This window comes from Myotis myotis, unplaced genomic scaffold (genome assembly GCF_014108235.1).
Source record: "Myotis myotis isolate mMyoMyo1 unplaced genomic scaffold, mMyoMyo1.p scaffold_m19_p_18, whole genome shotgun sequence".
NCBI classification, from domain to species: Eukaryota; Metazoa; Chordata; class Mammalia; order Chiroptera; family Vespertilionidae; genus Myotis; species Myotis myotis.
This window is the reverse complement of record NW_023416322.1, coordinates 9,208,309-9,229,838: the sequence shown is the minus strand read 5'-3', so window position 1 is coordinate 9,229,838 and position 21,530 is coordinate 9,208,309. Positions and strand designations below refer to the sequence as shown.

General features: G+C 50.6%; 1 protein-coding gene across 2 annotated transcripts; it reads left to right on the top strand.

Moving 5' to 3' along the window:
• The first annotated feature begins 423 nt into the window (after positions 1 to 423).
• Positions 424 to 21,057, top strand: RAB7B (RAB7B, member RAS oncogene family). Of its 2 annotated transcripts, XM_036344063.1 has the most exons (6): positions 424 to 626; positions 9,068 to 9,136; positions 9,634 to 9,760; positions 10,479 to 10,694; positions 16,818 to 16,943; positions 19,129 to 21,057. In XM_036344063.1, exons 2-6 carry the CDS (start codon positions 9,084 to 9,086, stop codon positions 19,204 to 19,206), a joined length of 600 nt encoding a protein of 199 aa, XP_036199956.1. In that variant the 5' UTR covers positions 424 to 626; positions 9,068 to 9,083; the 3' UTR covers positions 19,207 to 21,057. The 2 variants fall into 2 exon arrangements, with proteins under 2 accessions (XP_036199956.1, XP_036199957.1); XM_036344064.1 differs by lacking the exons at positions 16,818 to 16,943; positions 19,129 to 21,057 and adding an exon at positions 11,427 to 13,602.
• The last annotated feature ends 473 nt before the right edge of the window (positions 21,058 to 21,530 follow it).

Genomic DNA, 21,530 nt, shown 5'->3' with positions numbered 1-21,530 from the left:
TGAGATGGCATGAGGTGGTGTGTATACAGGGCAAAGCATCAGGACCTCTCCTGACCAGGCAAGTGGAGGGACCAAACCTATTACACACGTGAGCCTAATACTTCAACAAACGAAAGGGCCCCTTTGCTGGGTGCCTTCCAGCAACAGAAGCAGAAGTTCCGAAAGCCAGCCAGGGGCCTTTCTTCTGGTGCCCACAAAGGCATGTTACCTTCCAGGTCCTGCCACCCACAAACTTTCACCCTCAAGCCTTCCATTTCTCATCCCCCCCACCCCCACCCACCCCCACCCCCCCCCCACCCCCAGGGACAGAGTCCCTAAAAACTGAATTCTCACAGGGCCCAAATCCAGGCAGCACCGAAGCCTAGCTTTTCTATTCCACTCCACCCCCTCCACCCACACAGCTGAGGTCACCCGGCCCAGCCTCTTTTGCAACTTTCCCAAGTCTGTGCATGAGCGGGAGAGGAGGAAAACTCAGAAGGAACTGGCTTGATCTCAACAAACTCTTTTTTGCTCCCAAAGCCTTTTTCCTCTGACCTAGCTGAGACTGTTGATCTAAGTGGAGATCCTTCAGATTCAGCGAGAACGCCCGCCTGTCCTCAGAGGCTGGATGCTAAGCAGCCACAGCTGTAAGTACCTTGGAAGGTTTATTTTTGCTTCTCTTGTCTGTCCCAGCAACCCCCGGAGGTATTTGTGTTTGGGGGGGAAGGAGTGGAGACAGGGAATACCAGGATGAGTCTTAGAATCTGGCAGCTGAGGGCTGAGATCCAACCCAATGACCCTCACGCAGGAGAAACTCCCAGGGTATGGCAATGAGCCAGGCAGAAGAGACTCTGCCCAGCCCAGGGAACTGGGGCCCAGCTTGGGGCTCTGCATGGGCAGATGCAGCTGCTGGCACAATCAGAGGAAGAACAGCCAGAAACTGGAGTCTTTCGAGAGGGCTGAGTCCTGCTAGCACCAGGAGTCCCCTTGACACATCAACAGGGTATCTTCTGGGATGGAGCCATCTCATCCGAAGGGTTTCATCAGGAAGGGGGAAATCCTGGAGTAAGAAAGTGCTCTCCTGCCCTAACCGGTTTGGCTCAGTGGATAGAGCGTCGGCCTGCAGACTCAAGGGTCCTGGGTTCGATTCCGGTCAAGGACATGTGCCTTGGTTGCGGGCACATCCCCAGTGGGGAGTGTGCAGGAGGCAGCTGATCAATGTTTCTCTCTCATCGATGTTTCTAACTCTCTATCCCTCTCCCTTCCTCTCTGTAAAAAAAAAAAAAAAAAAAAAAAAAAAAAAAAAAAATCAAGAAAGTGCTCTCCTTGTTCTAAATCATTAGTATTGCTCTTAGCACAGCTCTGCAATGCTGGGCGAGCCAATGAACAGAGTCAGATAGACCGGGGTTCTAGTCTCAGCTTGCCTCAGGAATCCACTAGGCTATGATGGCATTTTGTAAATTGCAGAGTGCCCTATAATTGCTAGGCATTCTGAATTAATAAAAATAATCTATTTGGTCTTACCTAGCAATCCCCCACCACACAAGTCCCATGGAGACAGGATCTGTCCATATCCCCAACCTTACATAGTGCTGATGCATAGTAGGCATATCGTACATGTGTTCTGGACAGATGGACAGATAGAAGGATGATGAGTGGGTGGATGAATGGAGATAGATGGATGAATGAATGGATGGATGGACAGATGAATGGGTAGATGGAGATGATAGATAAATGAATTGGATGGATAGATGGATCAATGGATGGATGATTATTTATTGAAAACTCAATATTCCCAGCATGGTTCAGCCTCTTTGGAGGGATTCAGAGAGGTGTGAGGCACTGTCCTGCTCTCTGGGCATGGCCAGTCCACTTCGGGAGGTGGGACTCATGCTTCCAAAGAACTTACATAGCAGGAGTGCTGGGCCTCCTGAAACCAGAACTGTTGGTGCACTTCCTGGAGGGAGCAGGTCTAGACCTGCTAGGATTTAGGTGGAGAAGGCAGAGTTGTGAGGCTTCCTGAGAGGCAAGAAGCCTGTGCTCCCTGGATAGCCTCTTCTCAAAGACAAACTTTACTCCCACGATTGTAAATCCCATCACATTTTAAAGTGAATACATTTGGCATTTTCCAAGGCATGGGAGCGGGGAGGGGAGGCACTGAAACGGGTGAAAGAGAGTCCAGGGGAGTGGAGAGACTTGCCTGTTTCAGAATTCTCATATCCCCCTGCTCACTGGTCTCCCTCAACCCCCCTCCCTGTCAGCAGACATGGCACCTCACTCAGCACAAACAGGGCAGAAGAGTGAGTCCTGGTTGGCGCCAGTGGGATAAGAAGAGAAGGGCAGTGGGGATGTGCGAGCACAGCAGGCCCAAGAGTTCTTGGACGACTGACCCCAAGACCAAGGGTTTTTATTTTTAAGTGGTGTGTGTGTGTGTGTGTGTGTGTGTGTGTGTGTGTGAGAGAGATCAACTCCGTCTTCCTTACTCCCCAGGGACTGAGCTACACTCACTCACTGTTGGCAGATGGGCAGGGGCAGGGCTCCGGGCTGAGAAGTGCTGCCAGGCTAGCAGGGGTGGGAGTGGGGAGTCGAGTTAGTCAATTGCAGGGGAGAGCAGCAGCCTGAGATTCTGCTGTGTGTGGACCTGGGCTGACTGAAGGCAGTGCCCTGCATTCCAACCCTGCTTCTCCCTGTCATTTAACAATGAGGGTGCTGACTCAGTCTGGCCTGTAGGAGGATGCCCGGCTTTGAAACAACTGAGTGATCTGAATGGGTAGGAGGAGGCTTACAAGGACACCTTTTGCCAAACTCCAGACAGGGAGAGCACAGAGAGCATGGGAAGTCACCATTTGGAATCTGTGCATGCCTTCTTGGTGAGCCCAGCCAGTGTCTACCCCCAAGCTGCCCTTCCTTGCCACTGACACAGTCCTGGTCACCCTCTTGTTACTGCCAGTTATCCTGGGCCCAAGGGCCAGGCTATTTAAATAGCAGTCTCAGCAAATCGCTGAAGGGGGTGGGGGCGGGGGGTCTGCAGTGCTGCACACTTTAAGGGCACATTAGGGGAAGGGGATTTGGATGGGGGTGGGGTGAGGGGAGCTCAGAGTCAAGGCTGAGGTGAGTTACAAGGATCTGGAGAAGAAAATATTCAAGTAAAACTCAAAGAGAAGACTTTATACCTCAGAAGGGCTGGCATGGGAGGAAGCATCTTATGTGCCCCCAGGAAAAAAGCACCCTCATTGGGGGAAGAAGCTCTGTGGAGGCAGGTCTGGCCCATCTTTCCATGAATGCGGAGAGATGTCTCAAACACTGGATGGGAGATCGGATTAGATGCCCTTCTGATTGTGTACCAGAGCAGGCTCCACTGGGAGTTTGAAACAAGCCATGGTAGGAATATTTACACCATAGAAAGTGGCAGGCACAGCAAATCTGCCTCCTCCTCACCGCCCCTCTCCAGTTGTGAACCATTTATCTGAGTCTTCCCCAATTTGGGGAACCAGATCTGCTATGAGAACATGACACATGCCACCCTGCAGAATAAGCACAGGCATGAGTGACGTCCGTTTTACCCACGAGGAAACAGACTCACCAAGATTAAGTAACCCAAGGTATATATAGCAGTGGGATGAGCACTCTTAGTTGCAGAACTCATGATCACTCCATGAGCCTAGGCAGCCTCTCTCTCCTGCCCAGGCACAAAATGATTTGTCCTGCCAGGAAGTCACATTTACATGACTTTGGACTTCCCTCCACCCCTGTGCTCTATTTAAAGAAATGTCTTTATTTGACATTTTTAAATTACAACAATTTAGGATTATGTAACAAATTTTAATATAAGACATCTATATATATAAAATGCTAAGCGACCTGTCAACCGGCCAACTGGCCGACTGGCCGGTAGGTATGATGTGCACTGAAGACCAGGGGGCAGATGCTCAATGCAGGAGCTGCTGAGCTGCAGTGACTTGGCAGTGGTGGTTCTTGGGTGATGCACCCCAAAACCAGAGAGGAGGGAGCCTGATTCCTCTCAGAGCCACACGATTCCACCTTTGGCCACGGGTTATGTTGTTGCTGGGGCAATGTTGGCCCGAATTTGGTTTACTGCACACTTGCGTTTGTGTTCTACACCCTGTACGACAGCAACTTTGCAGAGTGCCCTCTCACACTCCAGGACCCCTTGGGGGATGTTGGAGAGCCAGTTTTGGCCCGATCCCTGCAGGCCAGGCTGAGGGACCCCACCTGCCAGAGGGACCCTGCTCATTCCACAGATGCCCTCCAAGCCCCGGCACCACCCCAGGTGTCACCGGCCAGGAAGGGACCCCAGGAGGTTGGCTCCAGGCTGTGTCTGGCCCATCTCACCCAGTCCTGCTCCACCGGCCACTTTCTAATTAATTTCCTTTCAATGGACACAAATCTGTGCACTGGGTCACTAGTATAAATAAAATATAACATAGCTCTAGCTTCTAATCTATCTTTCCCTACCTCCTAGTAATCATTTAATGTGTCTATTCATAGCTTTCTGTGTATATACAAGACAAGCATAAATATAATATTAAACATAGTCATATATAAGGTAGTTTTTTGTTTTTATACAATTGGGATTTTACTATACAAAATGTTCTTTAAATAAATATATATATATATTATATATATATATATATATATATATATATATATATATATATATATATATATATTTCAGAGAGGAAGGGAGGGAGAGATAGAAACATCAATGATGAGAGAGAATTATTGGTTGGCTGCCTCCTGCACACACTCAACTGGGGATTGAGCCTGCAACCTGGGTCTGTGCCCTGATCACGGAATCGAACTGTGACCTCCTGGTTCACAGGTCAATGCTCAACCACTGAGTCACACTGGCCAAGCCAAAATGTTCTATTTTTACTTAAATTGTCATCACATCTTTCATTACTTTACTCTCACGCAGAGTATGAATGGATTATAATTTATATAGAAAGTGTCTTATTGATGGACATTTAGGTTACAACAATGCTTTTCAGCAATCATCTTTGTACAAATGTGTGTTTGAGTATATGCGTATTTCCGTAGGATAGATTCCTAGAATTAGAACCTAAATATGCACATATTAAGTTCTGATCTTGTCAAATTGCCCTCCAAGAAAGACTGTGACAATTCATACTCTATCAACAATATACAAGAGTGTTACCACCACACACTTGCCAACACTAAATAGTATCATTAATCTTTTTACTTTTTGCCACTCTGGTGGGGAAATAAAGTGATATTTTAAAAATTTGCATGTCCTTAAAAATTAGTAAGGCTGAGTCATCTTTTCAAAGCTTACTACTAATCATTCATAAGATTTCTACTGGGTTAGTTTATATTCTTTGCCCACTTTTATGTTGCATCTTGTCTTTGACTATCTGTAGACTGCTTTGCACGTACTGGATTTTGAACCTCTGTTGTACATACCACATAGTTTTCCCTTCATATGCACACAGCTCTGCTGCACAGGGTCAAGCCCACATCACCCGGCCCTCCAGCCTCTGACAGGGGCACCAAGTGACAGGGTGTGTGGCTTTTCTGAGCCTCAGTTGTAAGCATCTCGTAGGGCTATGGGAGGACTCCTTACGCTGCACAGAGGATGCAGAGCATCCTGCAGATTTCTTTTCCACTTCCCTCTGCCTTCCTTTCATTCTGACTCCCTTTCTGAGGCACAGTATTGGCTTTGAAGCTATTAGCACGGTGCACCAAAGCCATTAGGACAGAGCTCACAATCACTCCCACTTCCTTCCAGAGTGGTAACTGCTGCTCAGAGGCCTGGCTGTCAGGAGCTTCTGAGCCACTTCTCCCTTGGCTGGTTTCTTTGTGGGCAGTGACACCCATTACTAAATGCCAGCCCCAGTGAATACCTTGAATTCTCTTCCTCCCATATTTGGAGCATAGGAAATGAATGGATGGATGGATGGATGGATGGATGGATGGATGGATGGATGGATGGGTGGATGGATGGGTGGATGAAGACAGGATCCTTGGTCTGAATCCCTCCAGGCTTTCCTCTCTATATACCTTTCCCTCATCCTTCCCTGAAGCAGATCATCCACCTTCTCCACTCGGCTGCTCCCAGGTCATTCCCTCCCCCTGAAATATCAGCCTCCAACCACATGTTTTATTTCCTCAGGGCCAGTTCATGGCAGCTTCTCTCCTCACCGAATTCCCACCGCACTTTGTCTGTGCCTCTGTGGGGGCACTTGACACTTCCTGGTGTAACTGCTCTGTCCTTTCTCCCCTGATGACTCACTGGTGGGAGGTTGGGGAGTCATGTTTACTTCATCTTTGTGCTCCTCCAGTGTCCAGCGCAGGGCTGTGCCCACAGTAGGTTTGTATGCACTTATTGAATGAATGCATGAACCACCAAGAAGACCTATTGGCCACCATGCCAACACAGCTCTCCTGGGTAGAAAGTCCAGTGCCACCAACTCTGGCTCCTGGGACAAACAGCTCTGAGCAAAGCCCCAACTTATCTTTGGGCCTATGGCATGGTGCATGGAGGGACACTAATAATCCTAGGCCTCTAAGAGTTTTCTATTTTAACTGCACTAACTAGGAATGCCCAGCAAGGCTCTTGTGGCCTAGTGAATTATAACTCCAGTAGATAAAGCATTTTTCAACCAGAGGTGTTAGGATTGGAGAAAAAGGTACACACAAGGCCGAAGAGGGTAAAGAATTATGAATTTATTGGATCATTTGGAAAACCAGATGGGCCGAGCCCCAAAATGGTGTCAGCACCCAGGGATGGGAAGTCAGAGGTTTTAAAGGACTCTAGGCGGGCTTTTTCTGGGCAGAGAATTTTCTGGGTGGGTCTGGAGGGGGAAGATAATGGTCTTAGCAAGTGGAATGTGATCTAAGCAAAAGGGAATGTCGGTTGTGAAGTGGTCTAAAGGTCAATACCCCCGGGGAAGGGGGTATTGATTCAATTATTTCATCAGACCTAACAGAAGGGACCTTGAGTCTCTGGGGCCCAAGTGGCTCATTCTCTAGTTGGAAAGCCAAGAGTCAGAGAGGGGAAGTAACTGGTCCAAGGTCACACAGTGGCACAGTGAGAACTAGAACACCCAATGCCGTAGGACATCCAATCTAGAGCTTTTTCCAGGTGCCACGGGAAACTCAAGCTAGCCAACTTTTGACACTCAGCCAGGCAGTCAGATTAATGTTTACTCCTATGCTAGCGCATCCAAGGACGGAAGACCCAGGAGTTGGGAATAGTGATTATGCCAACAAGCCAGTTAAGCATAATCCCCTGCAACAGTTTTGCTTTATCTTGTTAAATAAAAGAAAGTGAATAAACATATATATAACTTTATATATATATATATAACACACACAAATGCACACATAAGTACTTTTCTCTTATAGGAGCGATACATGATTGACATGTTTATTGTAAAGAAATTGGAGCATACCAAAAAGCATACAGAACAAAATTAAAATCATATGATCTCCCACCAGTCAGAATTAAATACTTAAGTTTTTTACATATTTTTTCCAGAACTTTTGCTATGCAAGTAGGAACTCATTTTAATATTTGGGGTGGTATTGCATGTACAGTTTAATGTCTTCTGTTTTTCATTTATGTCTTAAGGCACTACTTTCCCACATTATTATAATACTAGAGGCCCGATGCACGAAATTCGTGCAAGAGTAGGCCTTCCTTCCCGTGGCTGCTGGTACCAGCTTCCCTCTGGCACCCAGGACCCGGCTTCCCTCGCAGCCCCAGCTTCATCTGGAAGGTCGTCAAGTCTAATTAGCATATTATGCTTTTATTACTATAGATGCTCAAAAACGTCATTTTAATACCCAGACAATCGTGGGTCTAGGCTACCTGTCACTACTCGAGCCAATTCAGCAGAGACAGGGTTGAATCATATATGAGCATTTATTCCAATACTGCCAGCAGTATGGGAGAGCAGCAGGTCATCCACAAAAATCTGCTCTGTACCCCCCCGCCTCCCGCCATAAGGCAGCTGCTTATATTGGGTAGAAGGATGAAGATTACATGGGGAAGTAGGCAAAAGGATATGTCAAATGGGCAGTTTACAGGTAATGCAGGCTGGGGGTATGCAAAGGCCTGTGGGTATGCAAAGGCTGGGGGTCTTCAAAGAGCTGGCGGCTCTGGTTTCTGCAACAAGGTTGTTCATCTTTCCATGATAATAGGCAGCTCCCAGATGGAGAGGATGGGTTGCATTTCCAGGTGAGCTCCCGGGTCCCCTGTGCAACTCCCAGCCAGGTTAGAACGTGACTTCTTTAAATAAAACAAAACAATCACAGTTAACAGAGCCTGATTAATATTTCTTACAATTATAGCTGGTCTCCAATATTCTCTTTCTGCCCCTATCTCATTGTGTGCCATAATTTACTTAACCGCTTCTTTACTGTTGGATGTTTATGAATAATCCTCCGAAGAACATTCTTGAACAAAAGTCTTTGTCTGCGTTCGGGTTATTTCTTTAGACAAATTCCTAGTAAGTGGAGGGCAGGAACATGTTTAAGACTCTCACTACTGGCTGCCAAGTAGCTTTCCAGAAACATGTACCAATTACAACCCCACCAGCTGCCTCAAAGAAGAGCCTTTGATGCTGCAATTGCAGCAACACCTCGGGCTAGGGGAGGGGCACTCTTTCATCCAAAGCCTCTTGGGTCTTCCTGACAATGGACTCCTTGTCCTGCCCCCATCTCCTCTTCCCATACTGCCCTCCATCCCTGGCTCCAGGCTTGACTGTCTGTGAGGCCTCTGTTCAATTGCCTCCCGCCTTCCTGGCACTCTAGGCTGCCCCTGAGATCAGAGTTGGTAGAGCTGAAAGGTGAGAGATGCAACTGTCCTGTGGGGAACCCCCCTCCCACCCCACCCCCTCCGCCCAGCCTTGGGGAAGCCCCCAGAGGAAGTGAGGGGGAGGGTGTGTACGGGTTGCTGAGTCATCCACCTGTCAACCTCACCCAAGTCCTCAGCCCAGGGCAGTGACCTGCACACCTAGAAGAAGACAGTAGAGGCCAGCCTCAGTGACAACAGCCACAGGGCACTCTGGCCAGCATGTGGGTGACTCCTGTTTCCCTACAGGCTCTGAAGCCCCTCCATGAATCCCCGGAAGAAGGTGGATTTGAAGCTCATCATCGTCGGAGCCCTGGGGTGAGTGAAGCCAAGCTCCGCTTGGGGTCTGAGGTTGGGATGCAGGCCCCTAGCCAAGGGTAGTGAGACCTCCTGAATGTGTTTCCACTTCCCATGGGTACCTTTCTGATTCAAGGTGGCACTAGGGAGGGCATCCCACCCGAGGAAAGGAGCTCAGTAGGAGAAAGAGGCTGGGAATCAGGTTACCTGGTTTCTGGTCCAAGCTCTGTGGAAACAAGCCAGTTAGCATCTATCTGCCTTCCCACCTCCTGCCACCTACAGGAAAGACCTGACCTTCGCTTTGGGGCACCCAGCTCTCTTCAGCCTCTCTGCTCACTTTGACTGGTTCCTACTTCTGGAAACCATTCCCTAGTGCCTTACTACTCAAAGTGTGATCCTTGGACCACAAATGTTAGAAATTCAGAATCTCGGGAAGAGACGGTGGCGAGAGGGGCTTGGTGAGATTTTGAGAATGGTATGGACGTGTGTGTTCACATGTGTCTGGGGTTTTTCCTCAGTGTAGGAAAGACCTCCCTCCTCCACCAATATGTGCACAAGACCTTTTTTGAGGATTATCAGACCACACTAGGGGCCAGTATCCTCTCCAAGATTATCATACTGAATGACACAACTTTGAAGCTACAGGTGAGCGGCCCTCCCTTTCCCTCTTCAGCATTCATACCTGAAAGTCACCCCACATTCTCTGGACAGCCACTCACAGCAATGTGTTCTAGGAGCTAGAATGGTTTAGAGCTGACACCAGCAAACTTCAGCTAATGGACCAAATCTGGTCCACCACCTGGTTTTGCAAATAAAGTTTTATTGGCACACAGCCCTGCCCACTTGATTACTGATGGTCTATGGCTGCGTTCACACTAGAGCAGCCGAGCTGAGTAGTTGCAACAGACCATATGGTCTGCAAAGCCTAAGATATTTCCTTTGTGACCCTTTACAGAAGAAACTTTTTGCTGATCTCTGATCTAGAAGGATGAGCTCGAATACAGGAGTTGGGGAGTCTTACTTCTAGGCTCAGGTCCCTGGAAAACTTGACGAGTGGCCTTAGCAAATCATTCCCAAGGTCCAAATCTATCAGATGAGAATAACATTATCTATTCTGACGGCCCAGGGAAAAACAAGAGCTCAGATATGGAAGTGCTCGTGGATGCTAAGTGTGAGTGGCAAGATCCTGCAGTGTAGGAGGGTGACAGGGTCGAGATACCTGTGTGTGAAAAGACCACAGGCGCCTGTGCCAGAGCCGCCTGCTCCCTACCCAGAAACGGAAGCTTTGACACGATGTGATCCAGTTAGGCCAAACCTCCAGCCACTCATCACAGCCCCGTGGGACGGCTGCTTTTTCCTCCAGATCTGGGACACAGGTGGCCAGGAGCGATTCCGCTCCATGGTGTCCACATTCTACAAAGGCTCCGATGGCTGCATCCTGGCTTTTGATGTCACCGACCTGGAGTCCTTTGAAGCTCTGAATACCTGGCGAGGTGATGTTCTGGCCAAAATCATTCCGACGGAGCAGTCCTACCCCATGGTGGCGCTGGGGAACAAGATCGATCTGGCAGACCGGCAGGTACCATTCATTTATTGACTCATTCACTCACCCAACATGGTGTGAGCACTGGCGACGGGCCAGACGCTGTGTTAGATCCCACACATGCGGAGCTGAATCATACACAGTCCTCGCTTTAAAATGTCGCGGTCTAGTAGTGGGTGGAGACACTTTAAAAGGTAACTGTGATACAATATGGTAAATACGATGATAGCGATAGACCTTGGAAATGTGGGGACCACAATGGAAGTGCATTTACTAAGGCCAAAATCTAGAAGGGGCTTCCTATGGTAGGTGGCTTCCAGCTTGATAAAACAACATGAGCATGCTATGAGCTGAGAATTAAAGACAATTTTGTCTAGAGACAGGGAGTGGAAGAATGAAGGCATCAGAGGCAGGCAGATAGAATTTGAATTAACCTGAAGAACAGTATGTCTACCCAGGGTCAGGTAGGGGGTCTGCAGTTATAAATACTTGAGTCGACAAATTTTCTGAGAAAGTAGTATATATTTTTAAATTAGCTTAATCATAGCCTGGCCAGCATGGCTCAGTGGTTGAGCGTCGACCTATGAATCTGGAGGTCAACAGTTCAATTCCCAGTCAGGGCACATGCCCGGGTTGTGGGTTCGATCCCCAGTAGGGGGAGTGCAGGAGCAGCCAATAAATGATTCTCTCTCATCATTGATGTTTCTATTTCTCTCTCCCTCTCTCTCCCTCTCTGAAATCAATAAAAATATTTTAAAAATAAATTAGCTTAAGCATATTCTGGATCACCTGGCTAACCACCGGATGGCTTGTCTGTTCCATGGCTGTAGTGACCCCATGCTGTGTAGGTGTTTATTGCAGTGGCATTGAGTAGAGTTCTTGTCACCATTGCCTACTAATAAGAAGAAACTAGAGGCAGACTTAATTCGTAAAAGATGCTCTGCCCTGTTACCTTTTGCCTTGGGTCCCGCAGATGCATGCCAGACACAAATCCCCGGTAGCTACCAAACTCCAGGGGTTGAATGTTAAGCTTTCCAAGTGGCCTCCTTGAAGCCCTTCTTGGGGCGGAGGTGAGGCTTTGCCTTTTCTCTGTCTTTTGGGGGGTGCACAACACAACACAACTTTCTCCAAAGAAATCCTTTCTACTCCTCCTTTTCAGTCTTTTAGTATCTATCCATGGTGTGGGGTTTGGAGTCATGGATTCTTGGTCATGTACTTTGGAAACATACAAGGTCAGGGGGCAGTCTATTTCCCAGCCCACCTTATATCAGACATCTATCAGATTGTAGTGCCTCCCCCAAAACGTCCATTTTAATGAGCATCCTGCTTCATATACTTATAGATTGTAGGGTGGGGAGTTGAGGGAGTTCAAGACTGAGAGTCTTATTTTTTTCTCCGTGAAATAAGAGGCGCCATTTTCTTGAGGGAAAACCAAGTAGGAGTCTGAGGAACAATGGTGACCCTTCACCAGTCACCTGGAGAGAAACGGGTGAGGAAGCTAATTGGGGACAAAGACGAGAACTGATGGGTGACAGGGCTTATCGGAAGGAGGACACCAGGAGGTTGAGGTGGAGTCTGTGTTGTGTTTTTCTTCAAGAGCCCTGTGTGGGGGGAAAGCCAGGAACGAGGCACCTGGGCTGGGCCAGCAGAGGTGGAGGAGCAGGGCAGAAGGAATGAGCACGGGAGGGGGTTGAAGGGAGGCAGGTTGCGGCCAGAGCGGAAGACGGTATTTAGTGTTATCTTCTGAGGTCCCGGGTCTGGCCCTGCAAAGAAGAGGAAAGAAGGTGAAGTCTGTCGGAAGGGAAGGCATTGGAAGCTATTGTGAGGGGTGGAGGCCACAGCGTGAGGTGGAGAGGAAGCCTCGCCAGACTGCAGAGCTCAGTGAGTGAGGGGGTCCTGGCAGGATGGGAAGTACAGGCGATGCCTTGAAAGGGTGGAGGGGGTCCAGTCCAAGCTTGGGCGGGGGCATGAGCTTTGATCTACCGAGAGAGGAAGATGAGGGCTTGAAAGAAGCAGTAAAGCCCCGGGCAAGCCCAACCCCATCTCTGGGTCGTGTGGTTAGCCCGTTCCAGCCTCTTCATCTGTGAAATGAGGGCCAGACACAGAGTTCATGGGGTTGTTTGAGGATTAAAGGAAATGATGCCCAAAAAGCATGTGGCAAGCTTAATAGGTGGGAGCGAGGCTGATCCTCCTTATTATCACCATGGCGCAGGCTGGGAAAACAGGGGAGCGTCTCCTACTCAGTACAAAGAAAATAAATGTTTAAAACTCTATTGCTAAGATGTGAGGTGAAGGAGAAGTTCTAGAGATGGATGGGGGTGACGGCTGCACAACAACGTGAATGAACTCAATGTCCTTGAACTGCACACTTAAATATCATTGAAATGGAAAACTTTATGTATATTTTACCACAATAAAAAAATACATGTTGGCAGAATGTTCTTAAAGAAATTACTGACCTAGGTTTTTTTTCAAGTCCCTACTCTTTCTACAGAAGGTACTAGAGTGAAAAAAAATGTAGGTTGTTTAAAAGAATAGCTCTGCTAGCATCTATGCTACAAGGAATTTCTTCGCTAGCTTGTGGAGTCTTTGCTCTAAGTTCAGGTAGGCACTTCCTGACTTTCCACTGAGGCATAATGTTTTCTGAAAATATTAGCTATTTTGGGTAGCAGTTTAAGATGTATTTGACACACTAATTTTAACACATACAATTGATGATTTAAAATGTATATGAGATGGAAAAGTCTCACAAATAAAATTACATGAACTGGACTAATTTTGTCAAGCTTTTGGCCTCTGATGAACATCAAAATTGTAATAGGAGCTCTGGCCGGTGTGGCTCCGTTGGTTGAATGTCATCCCATGCACCTTTCGAAGGGCCGTGGGTTCCATTCTTGGTCAGGGCACATACCCAGTTTTGGGTTCAGTCCCCAACTGGGACACATATGGGAGGCAACTGATCAATGTTTCTTCTTCTTCTTCTTCTTCTCCTTCTTCTTCTTCTTCTTCTTCTTCTTCTTCTTCTTCTTCTTCTTTCTCTCTCTCTCTCTCTCTCTCTCTCCTCTTCTCTTCTCTCTCTCTCTCTCTCTCTCTCTCTCTCTCTCTCTCTCTCTCCCCCCCCCCCTTTCTTTCTCTGTTTCTCTTCCTCTTGCTCCAAAGTCAATAAAAACAGACCCTTGGGTGAACAGGAGAAGTAAAATGTTATTAGTATATTGTCAGCCAGAAGCAAGATTAATAGAAGTAACATTTCTAAAACTTTCATATGTCTCTGATTCCCAAGTATCACACCCCGAGTTTATTTCCACAGTCAGAGCCTAAGGTATAAATAGCCATTATTTTATAAATAGAAGACAAAACGGCTTTAAAAAGCATGAAACTGCAACTGGACTTGGAAGAGGAAAGTAAAAAGTCCTGTCTGGTTGCTTTCTTCCCAGGCCAGCTTTCTGAGGTTCAATGGAGAGGTGCTGGGGACAGAAAAAGAATGTTAATTGGCAACATAATCCCCACCGCTATTTTGGAATTGTGTATTTAATCACTGCGTGTAAACAGAACAGAGAAAGAGTGGAGAGAATGAAATAAAATACCTGCCATAGTCCCACCTCTGTCCAGCAGGAGAGAAGGGGCAGCTGAGATCAGCCAGCTAAGAGTTGGGAACTTGTCTTCCTAGCTCTGTCCCTGGGTGACCTTGGGCACCAATCCTGACTTCTGCCTCTTGTGCCACTAAAGAGAAAGACTCCCCCTGGAGGGGCAGAGGCACGTGACTTCATTGCACCTTCTTTCCGTTTCGACCGCAGCTCCTGAGCCCCAATGATGGGCCCAGGAAAACACTCATCACCTGGTGGGGCTGGAGGCCAGGGGCAGGGGGGCGGGGCGGGGCGGGGGGGGGGGGGGGAGATAAACAAGGAAGGAGCAATCAGAAGGGTAAGTGCAGTCCTTGCCCTCAAGGACTTTAAAGGACACAAAGCCTGGCCCAGCCAGTGTGGCTTGGTGGTTGAACAGCAGCCCATGAGCCAAGAGGTCACTGATTCGATCCCCAGGGTCAGGGCACATGTCTGGGTTTCGGGTTTGATCCCCAGTAGGGGGTGTGCTGGAGGCAGCCAGTGGATGACGCTTCTCTCTCTTCGGTGTGTCTATCTCTCTATCCCTCTCCCGTCCTCTCTCTCTAAAAAACAAACAAACAAAAAGAAAATCAATAAAAACATTTTTTTAAAAGATACAAAGCCCTTTGTGTCACTAACATGCCATCCAGGTATAACGTGTTCATTTCTAATGAGTATTTATTTGCATGTTACTCGTGAGGACAATAGTAGCCGGTAGCCTGGCCAGCCCTGATTCTTCCCCCAAATACAGTTCCAGATTTCCCCTGAGCTGTGAGGCTTCTTGGTGACTCGCCCGGTCGTGGGCAACTATGCTCCTCAGAACAAAGCACGCGTGCTCGTGGCCGATTCTGGGGCCTTTTCCCAAAGGCAGGAGGATCATGTCCATCAGAGCCCAAGACCAGGGCCTGGGGATTCTCCCTGCTCTGCTCACGTTCAGCAGCACCTGGGGGATCGACTGGGCCAAGCCTGGGCGTGGGACGTAGAGGGTCATCTGGGCCCCCCGAAGGGCAGGCTGCTTGGCCGACCCCAGGCTCCACCCCCCAGTGCGAGGTAGCAAGCCTCACACGGCCGGCCAGGGCAATGCTGGGGGGACAGGAGAGGCATGTGAAAGCGCGCCATGAGCCCTGGGCCCTGAGGCCAGGAAAGCAAAGACCGAAGACGAAAGGGACAGCAATGGTACCTTTGATCGCAGTAAGGTAAATTCCAGGAACCTGCAGGAGCAAGGGAGACAACCTGCTGAGGGCAGTCTCCGGTCTCCCCCTGCGGCTGTGCTCTGGGGGCGGGCACAATGCCCTCTCCCCATGAGAAACACCTTGGCTGCCTTAAGATGAAATAACGGTTATAAAGCCCCAGGTGTAGCAAATGTTCAACAGACGGCCATTTCCTCCTTCCCGAAAGAAGCAGCCCTGGCACGCAGTGGTACCAATGTCTTTGGAAGTCACCTGCAATGGCGCCAGACATTTCCCAATCCGGACCCTCTAACTGGGCTCTGCCATTGGCACGTGGGCCGTGATGTACTCATTCACTGCCCTGCGTGGCTCAGGGCACCAGGCCAAGAGCTGAGAAGGCCTTGACCCTGAACTCAAAACACCTGCAGTCCAGCGGGAGCGACAGAAAAGCAGCACAGTTCTGCATAGGGCGGCTCGGATGGCATGGGAGCACTGCGCTGGGGCCTCATCCGAACCCTGCCTTTCTCGGCTGTGTGATCTGAGGCAAGTCGCTGAACCTCTCTGAGTCTCCGTGTTCTTATCTCTATTTTTTTAAAATATATTTGTATTGATTTCAGAGAGGAAGGGAGAGGGAGAGAGAGATAGAAACATCAATGATGAGAGAGAACCATTGATTGGCTGCCTCCTGCACACCCCCTACTGGGGATTGAGCCTGCAACCTGGGCATGTGCCCTTGATCGAAATCGAACTCAGGACCCTTCAGTCCGCAGGCCGGCACTCTATCCATTGAGCCAAACTGGCTAGGGCTCAGTGTTCGTATCTCTAAAGTAGAGCCAATAAGACCTGTCTCACCGGGTTATTGAGAATTAAATAAGTTAATATGACAAGATATCTAACCCAGTGCCTGGCCCATAGTAGGAGCTTATCAACTGTTCCTAGGACTCTACCCTGGAAAATAGGGTTAGCGGGGACCTGAATCTCTGCCCAGCAACAGGCCTCCTGGGTCAGCCAGCTCACGGGAAGAGAGTCCTCCGTCCCTGCCCCTGTCCGTCATGTCCATCTCCCCTTGAAGGGACTGGAGAAGGAGCCAATGACAGGAAGATGCCCCCCGTGTAGGCCTTCGGAAGGCCGCACAGTGCAGGGGGCTCACATTCTGCCAGGCCTGTGTTCAAATCCTGCTCACCCCAATGCTATGGGCAAATTCTTTTATTCTCTAGTCCTCAGTTTCCTCATCTGGAAAATGAAGCTAACAATAGCCATCTCACATTTATGTTAAGAAATCGCATGTGTAAAGTTACAGACACTTGGAAGGTTCCCAATAAATGGGAATGGAGGTAGGGATGGTGGGGATGATGCTACAGAAACAGCGCTCCTGTCTTCCGTCCATTCAGGTGCCACAGAAGGTAGCCCAGGACTGGTGTAAAGAGAAGAATATTCCCTACTTTGAAGTCAGTGCCAAGAATGACATCAACGTGGTACAAGCCTTCGAGATGCTGGCCAGCCGAGCTCTGTCCAGGGTGAGTGGCTGTGGAGGCAGCACTTGGCCGGGCGGCCCCTTAGGGTGGGGAACTTGGGAGTTTCCAGAACAGAACATATTGGACACGGGTAGGGATGTGGGCGGACAGGATTGCTCATTGACTTAATGAGTTGCCAAATGGGCTCAAGAGGACTCCAGCTCTGGGGCCGCAGGATGCCAGAGGCACAGAGCTACTTTAGAGTGGATAGTCGGTGGTCCCTCCATCTGGCTGATATCAGCCATTTGTGGGGTTTCTAAAAAAAGAAAAAAATGCCATCCTGTACCCCACCCCTGGAGATTCTAATTAGTAAGAGTTTTGAGATGTGATTAGTTCAATCCTCCTTGGTGGGGGAGAAGCCCTATGGTGCCAAGTATTTGTCCAAGTAGAATATCAAACCTGCAGGAGTTGCTGGCATTTTCCAATCAAAAAGTTGGATAGAGCCCGGCTGGTGTGGCTCAGTGGCTGAGCGCCAACCTATGAACCAGGAGGTCATGGTTTCTACGAGGGCATAGAATGTAAAACTCACATGGATTTTTAAAGTGAAACTGGAGTTTGAAACTGGAATTTGAGGTCCAGAGACATCAGGGTTTTAGCTACAATTAGCTCAGTGACGTGAGTGGGCCCTGCACACAGCAGTGGGCCCGTTGGAGGACTGGGCAATGCCCAGGGCTACATAAGCTGGAGCCCCAGCCCCAGGCCTGGGCGGTGCTGGGGATAAGGAGCCATTCGGGCCGTGTCCCTCCTCAGGCACCTCAGAGTAGGACTGGGCTCCCACAGGGGACAGCTGGGCACCCCGGGTCAGGTCTGTGCGGAGCGGGCTTGGATCCTCCCCAGGAGAGGGGAGACTGAGATTCATCTGAGGTGTGGGGACCTCTCTCATCTCCAGGGGGACAGGCTGTCCACCAGAGAGACTTCCTCCCCACCCCCACCAACACTGACCCTGCCCTTACATTATATATATGCAATTTAACAGATATATATATATATATAACAAATAAAATTCTAATAACTCAAAAGAATTTGTTGAGGGATACCCAAGGCCCAGCATCCAGGCTAACTATGGGTGGCTGCCCCAGGACCCTATCTGGGAGGAGTGAGACATGGGGCTCTCCATGAAACACACTCTGTGAAGAAGGGCCGATCCCTGGCCATGTACCACCGGCTACATTACTGCTCAGTCTGGGGTGACAGGGCATCAGGGGACCATTTCATGTGTCTTGGGGGTCACCATCATCAGGGTGCAGCAGGTGGGCCTGACACCACCTCCTGGGCTCCAGGGTCAAGGGCATCAGGGTTTAGTTGACATTCGCCAGCTGGACACCCAGCCAGAGCCCGGGAGCCATGGAGGAGGAAAAATCAGGGTTCTAGAAGTTGTCCCCTCAGAGAGGGGCACTGGGGACACACCACCAGGCACAGTGTTACCTGCCACACCGGAGGCTCTGCCCTTCTCAGGGCCACAGCTGCACACGGTGAGGGCGCCCATCCCCCCCTCTCACACATGCCTGCCCGCTGTGGGAGGGACGCGGTGGCTGAGAGCAGCGGCACAGTGGGGAGGGGGTGCCTTTGAGAAGGAACCTCTCTGCATGTGGAACCATGTCCTAGGAAGACCCCCCACACACACACCCTCGCTCCTGAACCAGGTGGACCAGTCCCACGTGAGCAGTGGCCAGCGGGGGGGGAGGGGCTTTCTCTGGGCCGTGTTGGGACAGGAGAGTTGGAGGTGGGCAGACAGGCCATGAGTCTGTGTCCAGAGCCTCCCTGGACACAGAAGAACACAACTGACAGAGGGTGGGGAGGGTGGGAGGTGGCCGTGGTGAGAGAAGGTTGGGGTGTAGGGATTTGCAAGGAGAGGTCTCGGCAGAAACGAGGAATAGGCTGTCATCATCTCTGCTGAGATCAGATGCCACCTCAGTTGCCCCTGCAGAGAATGGGGAGTTAGGGGACCTGCTCAGAGGTCAGGACACCTGGTCCCTGACCCAGCCACCCAACCTCTGGGCTCCTGGGAGACCCTGGAGGAGGTGAGGAAGGAAGGGGGCGAGGTGACCAGGAGCTCCGCGCTGGGCCTGTTTCCCAGCAGCACCGAGGGAGGGGACAGAAAGCCAGCACCATCGGCCACCAGGAGACGGGGCAAGTGGTGGTCGCGGCCTCTCAGAGGTGGACTCTGACTCCTCTCCTCCCTCCCCAGTATCGGAACACAGAGAACTACCTCACAGACTCCATCAAGCTCTCGCCAGAGGACCAGACCAAGAGAAGATGCTGCTGACCTCCCAGCCTCCCTCTCTGGACACCAGAGACTCGGCGTGCCCTGGGCCTGGTCATCCCGACCTCCAACAGCTGCACCGCCCGCCCAGGCTCGGCCCAGGCGCTGTGGCAGGGCCCTAGCCCCTTGTGTCTGTGCTGGGTCCAGAATCAGAGGGCGACCCCTCCCTTGGGCTGAGCTGAGAGAAGTGAGCACAGGGCTGGGTCCTGAGAGTCCTGATGAGACTCAATGTCACTGTGAAATCCTGGCCTGGAGGCGTCACCATTTCCTCACTGGCTCAGCTTTCTGCCCCCCCCCCCCCCAACACGCTCCTGCTCCAGAGGCTCATCTCTGCAGACAGATGGGCCGCTGTCTGGGAGCCCTGTGCACTCCCAGGCCAGCGCCACCCAGAAGGCCACCACTCAGCTCTGGACAAGGGTGCGACTCAGCCTCCCTCGGTAACCAGGGCCAGGATGTGACGGCCTGGACCTTACATAGGGGCCTGCCTCATCCTACTGCACAGCTGTCCAGTCCCGGACACCCTCTGTCCCCTCCAGAGTATAGGACTGAGGAGCCCAGGAAAAGCCACCAGGGACAGGCTCATTCCCCCTTGTTGGGTGCTCAGGCAACTCCCGTAAGTCTCTCTGAGCCTCAGCCTATTCATCTGTCAAACGGGGGTGGCATATGCCCCACCCACCTCAGAGTGTGGTTTTGAGGACCAGAGCTCTGCCTACATCGCAGTTACTCTTGTTGACATGCATTTATTTACTCCTCCAACAAGTCGTTTTGACTCTCTGCTACCTGTGATGCACTGAGATCCAGTGACACACGAAACAGACAAGGAGCCTTTAGGGAGAGGGGCAATAGACAGAGACTTTACAGAGAAGTGGTCCAGGAGGACTTCCCTGAGGAGGTAAAATTTGGCGTGAGGGCCAGAGAATGAGAAAGGGGTTGCCCCCTGAGATTTGGACGGAGAACATTCCGTAGAGAGAGCAGCAAGGGCCACGGCCCCAGGTGAGGATGAGCTTGCTGGGTGCTAGCAACAGTGAAGGGACATTCATGCACCTGAGCCCTCACAGCTGCTGTCCCTGGGCCGGCGAAGGGAGCCCCGCCTCCTGGGTGGTTCCTGGAGCCTCTGCTGACTGGCCACCAGAGGGCAGCAGTGCTCTCTCGTTCAGGCTGAGCGGAAAGGGGACGGTCGCTCCAAGGACGCTTGAAGAGCAGGCTCTGGGTAGGTCAGCGCTTCAAGATTCGTGGGGCCGGAGAATCCCAGTTCCTTACGCTTAGTAAGAAGTGGGCAAAACTGCAACATCGGTGATTCAAGCAAGAACCCCACATCAGTGACCAATGCTAGAATGAGGGGCCCCGAGAGCTCATGGGTTCTCTGTCCCTACAGAATCTAAGGCCATAGTCTTTCTTCTGGCTGCAGAGAGTAGACAGGGCTCACTCCAAGGGGGTGGCCAAGACGACCTCATGGCCACAGAAGTCTCCTGTCGACACAGAGGTATCCTTCCTGCGCTGCAAGCAGAGCTGGCAACCTTAGTCTACGACTTCTGAGTGTCCCCTGACCCTGAAGAGGCAGGGGGTGGGGGCGGTCAGGGAGGGAGTCAGGAGCCCCTTCTCCCCACCCCAGCTGTGAAGTGAAAACTGGCTTGTCCTGGGCCGTAGCATGGACCAGGCACGGGGGCCAGTGGCCTGGAGCCCAGCTGTGTCCGTGTCTTTCCCGGGCTGGCATTCTGCACCCCGCTGGGCTCTCCTGGGCGTCGGAGGCGCTGTGGGTCGGGGGGATGGAGTATGGGAGTGTGCACAGCAGCTCGGGCACCACGACCGACATGTGGGCCGTTTCTGAATGTGTACAATAAATGATCAATGTGTCCTCTGTTTTGATCCTTTGCGGGGTTTCGTTATGAAATGGAAAGGATAAGTCTCCATAGTTCAAAATTCAAAAGCTACTAAAGGGAAGACAACAGAACGTAAGCAGGGCCAGCTATGTAACTGGCGGGACCCAGTGCCCAGTGAAAATGCCCGGTTCCTTATTCAGAAGTTATGAAGGATTTCAAGACAGCAACAGTGGATCATTAAGCCAAGCACAGGGGCCTTCAGAGTGCAGGCTGCGCACCCCCTAAAGCCGACCCGAGGGAGTGGCCATGTTTTCATGCCTCCAGGATGATAGCGCCCTGGCCAGCCCCCCTGGGCTGCAGACGCCCCGGAGCTTGTAGATTAGAGCCTATCTTTGCAGGAGCCACGTGGAGATTCCACCCCAGGCCCAAACCACAGACAGAATGTTCCACATGGTGTGTGTGGGGGGGGGGGGGGGAATGGGGGTCGGAGGGCCCACAGCATCCCTC